The sequence below is a fragment of the Branchiostoma floridae genome, unplaced genomic scaffold (genome assembly GCF_000003815.2).
Source record: "Branchiostoma floridae strain S238N-H82 unplaced genomic scaffold, Bfl_VNyyK Sc7u5tJ_1511, whole genome shotgun sequence".
Taxonomy (NCBI): Eukaryota; Metazoa; Chordata; class Leptocardii; order Amphioxiformes; family Branchiostomatidae; genus Branchiostoma; species Branchiostoma floridae.
In genome coordinates, this window is record NW_023365735.1 from 69,813 (window position 1) to 77,614 (window position 7,802).

Consider the following 7,802-nt stretch of genomic DNA (forward strand, 5'->3'; position numbering starts at 1 on the left):
CCTTAGCAGTCAGAGGGTTTTGCACAATTGTTGTAAGACACTTATTCCACAGTCTGATCTTCAACAATGACATGATTGGCAGTGTGACAGAACCATTAACCCTCCCCATACTACCTTCTACTCTGACCAATGCACATTTGGTTCATGGATGTATCCTTAGGAGTGATAGGGTTATGCACCATTGTTGTAAGAAACATTTTCCACAGCCTGATCTTCAACAGTGACATGATTCACAGTGTGACAATCTGATTAACAATCTTTCTGTTACCTACAGATATATGGTCAATGGATTCACCATTACCATAAAGAATGTTAAAGAACAAGTGTTCTAAACAGCCTGTCTAGAAAGAAAACAATTTGCGTTTACTCTCTTTGAGCTCTGGACAACTACATGGACAGGAACCAAAACATTGCCTTTATCTTCTGTAGTTATCACAACATAACGTCCGTCTTTGATGTCATGTTAGGATACATTGCCAAGTTAGCTACTTTTCTGGAAACAAGTCAATGTAGATGTTACATCAGGGTGCAAAATGACAAAAACATGTCAGAGTTTTGAAAAGTGGGGGTAGGGTGGGGGGGTTCTCACGCCCTTTTACACCTGCTGGACTTAAATCAAAACAAGGGCAGACCTCTGAACAGCCAGTAAACAGATTTTCAGATGTCAGCATTCTGACATAGCTTCACTCTAGAACCCAGAAATAACACATGATCAGTTCAGTTTCCGCACTTAAACTAACATCCCTTCATGTGTCACTGTACATTGTGCTTTCTCAGCATTTTTACAGACAAATTAGCGTTAAGTGTTTGTATGCAATTTTTGCTGGGCTATTTTTAGGCACTTTTTGCAATCTTTGTTTTGTGTAAATATTCACAGTAAATGCTTCCATGGCTCCATGAATATAACACAACTTGAGTCAGACTGATCTAGCAGAGATTAATGCACCGTTTTAGTCAAGTTTTCCTTCTTTTTCCATATCACACTTGATGTCACACTAAACTATCTTTTGTCGCCATCATCAAATAGTTCACATCTTAGTACATTCCTTCAATACACAATACTGGTCGCCTCAAACTTGGAAATGTGTCATAACAATCAAGTACCAAGGAGGTTAAATGTAACTTGACCACTGAAATACAGCGACCAACTGCAAGGTCAACCTATGACCTTCAACCTTTGCCACTCTTTAAGTCGCTGCTTAAAGACAAATTTCTTTCCCTCCCCGACCCCAGCTCATTGTGTACCTGACACTAAAAGGTCAAGACAGCCTGAAGGCCTAACCTCTGAACTCCAACCTTTGCCATCAACCAAACAAGTGTCACTCAGGATGGACGTGTGCCAGAAATAAGGTCATATCTAGGTCAGTAGGAACAGGAAGGAACTGGGCAGCAAGACTAAACTCAGAAGCCTTGAAGGGGACACCACTGTTGCTACTGGTGTTGAGCATCATATTCATAAAGACACTATTACAATGTACAGTCAACCCTGTACATGTGACCACCAGTATATAAGAACCACCTGTCCATTGATATACAGTCAAACCTATAAAAGTGGCCACACCTTAAGGACCACCTGGCCATTGCAGCCACTTTTTGGTGGTACCTTACCCATTTTTTCCTATTGACAAAAGTATTAAGAATCCTGTCTATAGTTGCCACCTATCCTGAGATTTTATCAGTCCCCTGAGTGGTCTTCAGGTTTGACCGTACATACACTGCAGTTCTGAAGGACACCTAGCAGTATAGTGTTGTTGTGTGATAACTTCTGCTTTGAAAGTAAAATCCACCTGTTCCAGCTACATCTGCATTAAATCAGCATCCAAACTTCTGCTGACAATTTAACATTCTTGGCTAGAAATAAAGAGGTGAATCATCAAAATGACCCAAGCTTCCGTTTGCCAGACCCTCCCTGTGCCCTGTGGACCCCAGAGTGCATCTAGCTGAGCCAAGATCAGCTTAACACAAGCCTGATCAAAGGATGTACGTCGGGAAAGCTTCTTATCCAGGCAGGGGAGGTTCAGTAGATCAGTTTTGGGGTTCTTATCCAGTTGGGGAGATCCAGTATAGATCTGTTCTGGGTAGGAGTGAGGAAGGGAGGTACCCAGAAGGTAATGGTGTAATACAAACTGATCATTATAATCCCGAAAATAACTTTTCTAGTCTAAGAGCAAGATTTTCTAGCGTCTAAGATTATGTTCAATTATCACAGATACCATGATTTGGGAAGTGAATCCTATGATAAAGTGGATAGCAAACCAATGGCCTTAAAAGGGCTATGGGTTTACCTGTACCTTTTTATATCATCAATTCATGGTGTAGAAGGAAGCATGAGCTTTCCAATGGATTGTGAAACATTATTGTACATTCCTGTGATCTTTTGAAGTAGCCTATGTGACAGCCTTTTCAGCTTAACTCCGCTCTAAGTTGCTTCAGCTAGGGAGGCGACCGAGAGAACGAAGTAAGGCTAAAAAAGCTAGCATCCAGGCTACAGTTGAAGTATGGTGCCTTTATAAAAAAGCGAAAAATCCCTTTCCATGTTTGAAGTGACCAAGTATAATCATTCAATTCCATACCCATCATCCATATAGTGACAGAGGCTTAGAGCCTTCTTGCAAACGGACCCTCCTTTCCTAAATGTTACATACATACAAATGTCACCCCTTCACTGCCATTCCTTCATGTCAACCTGCTCATCATGCCACTGTCATAAGTCATTCTCCAATCCTATAACTCTGTTTGAAACCAACTGAAACATCAATAGTCAAAGCTGCACAAGTGACCACACAAGGACCGCCTGGCCAATATAACCACTTTTTGGTGGTCCCCTAGGCCACACCAATTTAATTTCTTGCTTCACGGATTTTTTCATAAAAAATATGGAGCGAGAGGGTGAAATAAAAATAAAAATAAAAATTGTAAAATGGTTGGGGTAAAGGTAAGGGCTAATCCAAAACATAAAGAATAAAAAGTTTTCAGCTTGAAAAAAGTACAAAAACACTATTACTGTACAGTAACAGCACCTGTTCATTGAAAATTACAACAGTAGTGTCAGTTTTTATGTTTGCTACACCAGAAAGTTGGTGAATGGTTTCATTAATGGTGAAAATTTGCTGAGTGGTAATTTTTATTTTTATTTTTTTTTCCAAAAAATAGGAGCGAGCGAATCCGTGAACCAAGAAATTAAATTGATGTGGCCCTAGTAGATAATTTTTCCCAATGAGACAAGCATTAAGAAACCTGTCTATAAGGACCACCTGGCCAATGTGATCACTTTTTCTGGCGGTCTCTTTAGTTTTTGCCAAGGACACAAGCATTATGATACGTGTCTATAGTGACCACATTTTCTTTTTTTTGTGTGTGTCTTCTTGAGCAGTTTTGACTGCATATGCCTGCTGAAAGCCATTGCATGGTTCTCGTGTGAAGTTTGCGCACAACAGAGAGATGACATCCTGGCCACATCTTAATACCAGGTTCCTTCTGGGTTCTTCATAACAAACACACAAAACACAGAAGCTCTGGCTTAACATTAAGAAATAATTTCCACCAGCGTGAAGCAAAATTAGCTGATCACGGACAGCGGTGCCTGGACAGTGGTCAACTTCAAGCCTTAACCTAAAGGCTTTTGTACAATGCAATTAGTCAGTGTTTCCATGCCTTTAAAATCGTAATTCCTCTGCCAGTTTGTACTGGAACTTGCCTTATGAAGGAGGTCTCGAAATTATTTTTGCTGCAAGTTCCTAAACTGCATGTCAGCACCTCTTTAAATTGTTGTGAAGGTCAACAAAATAATGCACAGGTTCACCTTGACCCTGCCTAGGTTCCGGTGACCTTTAAATGCGAGGTCACTGTCCTTCAGGAAGAACACTGTAAGCTGTCGACCTTATTTGCAAGGACAGTAACACCCTGAAAACAGCCCAATAATTATTCTACATCTTAGAAAACATATGGGTATGCCTCAGGGTAGACTAGAGCTCAATCAAAACAACTCAGTTCCATGGACAAGCTTGTAAACTAGCCTGGGTACCATCCTCTGAGTAAACCAGTGGCTCAATCTTTTTGCTTGCTAATGTTTGTCGTTAGCAAGCGAAAAGACTTAGCCAGCAGTTACAATGGAGGATAATACCTAGGCTACTTGTGAACATTTCTTACACTTAATTCTTTCTTCAAGTTTTTAGAGGTGGTAAAATTCAGTGTATCACTGACAACCAGGTAAAAGTTGGAACAATGTCCACAGCTAAGAATTTACTAGCTGTAAGACACTGCATGTTCAGAAGACATTTCCAGCCCTGAATTCCCAACTAGAGACCACTGTCCAGAACACACCACAGCCCGGACCCCAGACTCCTTAAGCATACTAAGGCTAAGGCTAATCTGCGTATACTGCAGTTAGTGTCCATGTACTAAGTAAGAGCTTACATTAACAGGCTAGACCGTCCGACACTTGCTTGAAGGTGCTGAGGGGTTTTATAAAGTGGTAGTCCGGGACCCCGCAGTGCGGACATTGAACGGACGTCGAGTATTCCGAGTAGAAGTGCGTGCCCTCGCTCGGGTCGCGTACCGGCTTCCCGCAGGCCTTACAACTCACGCGGTGCGGGCAGCACGGGTTGGCGGCGAGTATATCGTAGGTGTACATCGTGCCCAGCTGGTGCGAGCTGCCGTCCCAGCGTGCATTGCAGTTCTTGCACACCACGCAGGTCTGTATACCCATGAGGCAGTGCACGCAGACCGCAGAGAGGTACAGCCAGCGTCCGCCAACGAACACTCGTATACTCTGCGCGTTGTAGTCCTGCGGGGTGAGGAACAGGGTCCCGTCCACGAGCGGGTAGCGGTCGAACACGGGCAGCTGGGTGTTGCACAGGACGCAGGGGATGGTGCTGACGCGGTACGCGGTCAGGTTGGACAGGACAAACTGGCGCGTGTCGTCCGCGTGGCCTTCGTCCTCCATCTTGATGTGGATGGGGTTCAGCTTGTCCGGAGGCAAGACGCTGGGGAAGACAACAGGCAACTTCTTAAGCAGTGGATTAAGATAATGATAATAACATAAGACATCACAAGAAACTGTCGTAAGAATCATATACTATAGCATCTACATTAATATTTTATGTGACTTAAGAGAAATCTCCAGGCAAGACACTGGAGAAGACAACAGGCAACACCTTTAGTGATAGAAGACGACAGAAGACATCACAGGAAAGTGTCATAAGAATCATAACGTTACCATCTACACCCTATGAGGGTCTGCATGCTCTTTTACGTAAGGCGTAGGCAGCCTATTTTATTTCCCGTAATTCGTAGGGAAAACCATCTTATCTACGTAAATCGTAGCGAGGTGACGAAATTTAGCGTAATTGCCTTCCTTGATTTAGCGTAATATGTAGGGGGTTCTCCTGAATTCAGCGTAAATCGTTGTCAGGACCCCCCATACTGAGCCTCCCCTATGTGACTTCAGACTAATCTTCAAGCAGATGTTTGGTTTTCACTGATTCTTACAGTCAGTTACATGAACAGTAAGGTCCCTTATTGTGACAAGATCACCCTGAGCAGATTAGAGTAAAATAGAGCTAGCCGGCTCTTTTTAGAAAACAAACTCTTGCTGAAACTACGCATATAGAAATGAACACAGTCATGCAAATGTAGTACATGTCCCAATCATAACCCCATGACGCACCTCCTATGCTTTAATAATGACTGTAGTCTAGGAGGCACAAGAATGTTGTTGAAGGTCTTGCAATATCGCATATTTTCTTGGAAATTGCCCAGTGTCCTTAGTTATCCCTGAGGAGTTTTGAGCTAGATCTAAGAGGGTGTACGCCCTTGATATGTATATGTCTGAGGTATGACCCCAATTGACCTACCATAATCATGAGTGATTAACATTCATGGTCAGCTGATTGGGTAGCTGGTATTCTATCATATCCTTGCACCCTAATTTTGAGCAGAGGCAAGATGGCAACGCAAGATTCGGCTTTCTTTCTCTTTCTACAAATCTCTTTGCTGTGATTTCAGATCCATATCTTACAGGTGTTTCCTTTACGTGTGTTTCCTGTATGGTACAAAGTCCAGATTGTCAACAACACCCCACCCTTGGCTCCCATATTTGTTTACAAAGCTATTGATGCGTATAATCAACCTTCCCTCTGCACAGGACCGAAGTGTTGAGCACAGAAACGCTCGCAACTCAATCCGGTTTATGTCTGGAAGCTCTGGTTGAATCTACAACTAGAATACAGTAGATCACACAAGGTAAACAAAGGAAATCCCAACCACCTGTATAAGAGGGACAGGTCGAGCCTCTTGGTGAACATGGAGGCGTTGTAGTAGTAGTTGCCACTATTGTTGTCCGAGGATTGTGACTCGGTGCGACTTCGGCGTGGGGAGGGGGTACTCTCCCAAGGCGGGGAGGGGGAGGGGGCGTAGTCCATGGCGGCGTTAGGGGGGGTACTAGCCAGGCTGGTGTCGGAGAGGGTGCAGGAGGAAGAGGCCTGGCGGTGGCGACCTTTCACAGGCGCGGAGGGGGGTTGGCTCAGGGGACCCTTCCCAAGATCTGGTTTGTCGTTCTTTTTCTTCTTCTTCTGTTTTCTCGTGCGCTGCTGGCTCGTTGTCCACGACGGCTCGCTCGGCCGTGGGTTTGACGGGGATCCAGTTGAGGTCCTTGCGGAGGTGGCCCTTGCCGCACTTGCAGGCGCAAGCACGGTAGGCCAAGTCGTACCCCTTCTTGGTCCACAGGTTCTGACGACGCTGCTTCTCGGACCAGCTTCGCGCCCTCCCCGAGGAACGAAGGAACGTCAGCACGGTCTCCTCCCACTCCTCGAAGCACTGCTTGTGCATGTAGGGCCCCTCGGGACAGCCGTCGTGGTTGCACACCACCTTCACGACGTCTTCAGGATTCGCAAGACTTACGGGACTGCCTAGCTGGCATCCCGAGGACCCTGGGACACAGCACCAGAACTCGTGGTTGTTGTTGTCCTGACCCGCTCGGTCCCCCTCCCCGCCCGCGTTTCCCGAGCGATTCCGGCCCCTCTCTCCTCGGTGTGGCATCGTGTGGGGCCCTCAGGTGTTCCCCTAAACTTCCCTCAAGTTCAGGTACACCTCCCACCTTCACTCCTTCGTCTGTTTTTGTTTTGAAACCCCAAGACGGGGGCGGAGGAAGTGGACGTCTTGGCAAAACAAGGATGATAAATTTGCCGCGCGCTGATTGGTCGGCCCCGCCGCGCACCCGGGATTCCCGCCAGCTGATTGGTCAGCGATGATGTAGCACAATATGAAAGGTTAAAGGTCAACCAAGCTAAATCGCCACGGTTTTCGAGAGTCGCTGAATTCGACGTTTTTTGGTCGCGAATCGTGATGTACTTTGATATTTCAGGAAACAAAATGATGAACAAAGAATATGTAAACATTTTTGTAAGAGACGTACCGCAAAGCCCTAAGGCATATTGCGCAATTTAAAGTTCTACTTGGCACGTATACACTGGTGGACGATACCACCTGTACCATTCGCTCATTATATCAAAAGCACAACGTTATCATCAAATAAGGAAATTCTGCTTTTCTCAGCTTAAATTGGACATAACTTCTTACCTTACCACTTAGTTCACCCTGTCACAACGTGAAACCATTGTTCAATGTCTTTAATATGCGAAAGAATAAATACTTTCACTTTCTAAAATCTTACCCTGAACTTGAACTGAAGCTTGACAACTTGTTCGGACATGCCCTGCTCTTGTGTATTGGGTCACTAAGAAACCACCACGTGCAGAAAACACAATGGAACAATAACTACAGAAGGCGTTAGGCGCTGTCAT

At 44.7% G+C, this 7,802-nt stretch overlaps 1 protein-coding gene across 1 annotated transcript; it reads right to left on the bottom strand.

The window, feature by feature from the left end:
* Positions 1-3,209: 3,209 nt before the first annotated feature.
* On the bottom strand, positions 3,210-7,458 carry LOC118407964 (headcase protein homolog). Its single transcript, XM_035808570.1, is given in 3 exon segments — positions 3,210-4,985; positions 6,268-6,444; positions 6,446-7,458. Coding segments are annotated over 3 exon segments (1,338 nt in total). The 5' UTR covers positions 7,039-7,458; the 3' UTR covers positions 3,210-4,417.
* Between the last annotated feature and the right edge of the window lie 344 nt (positions 7,459-7,802).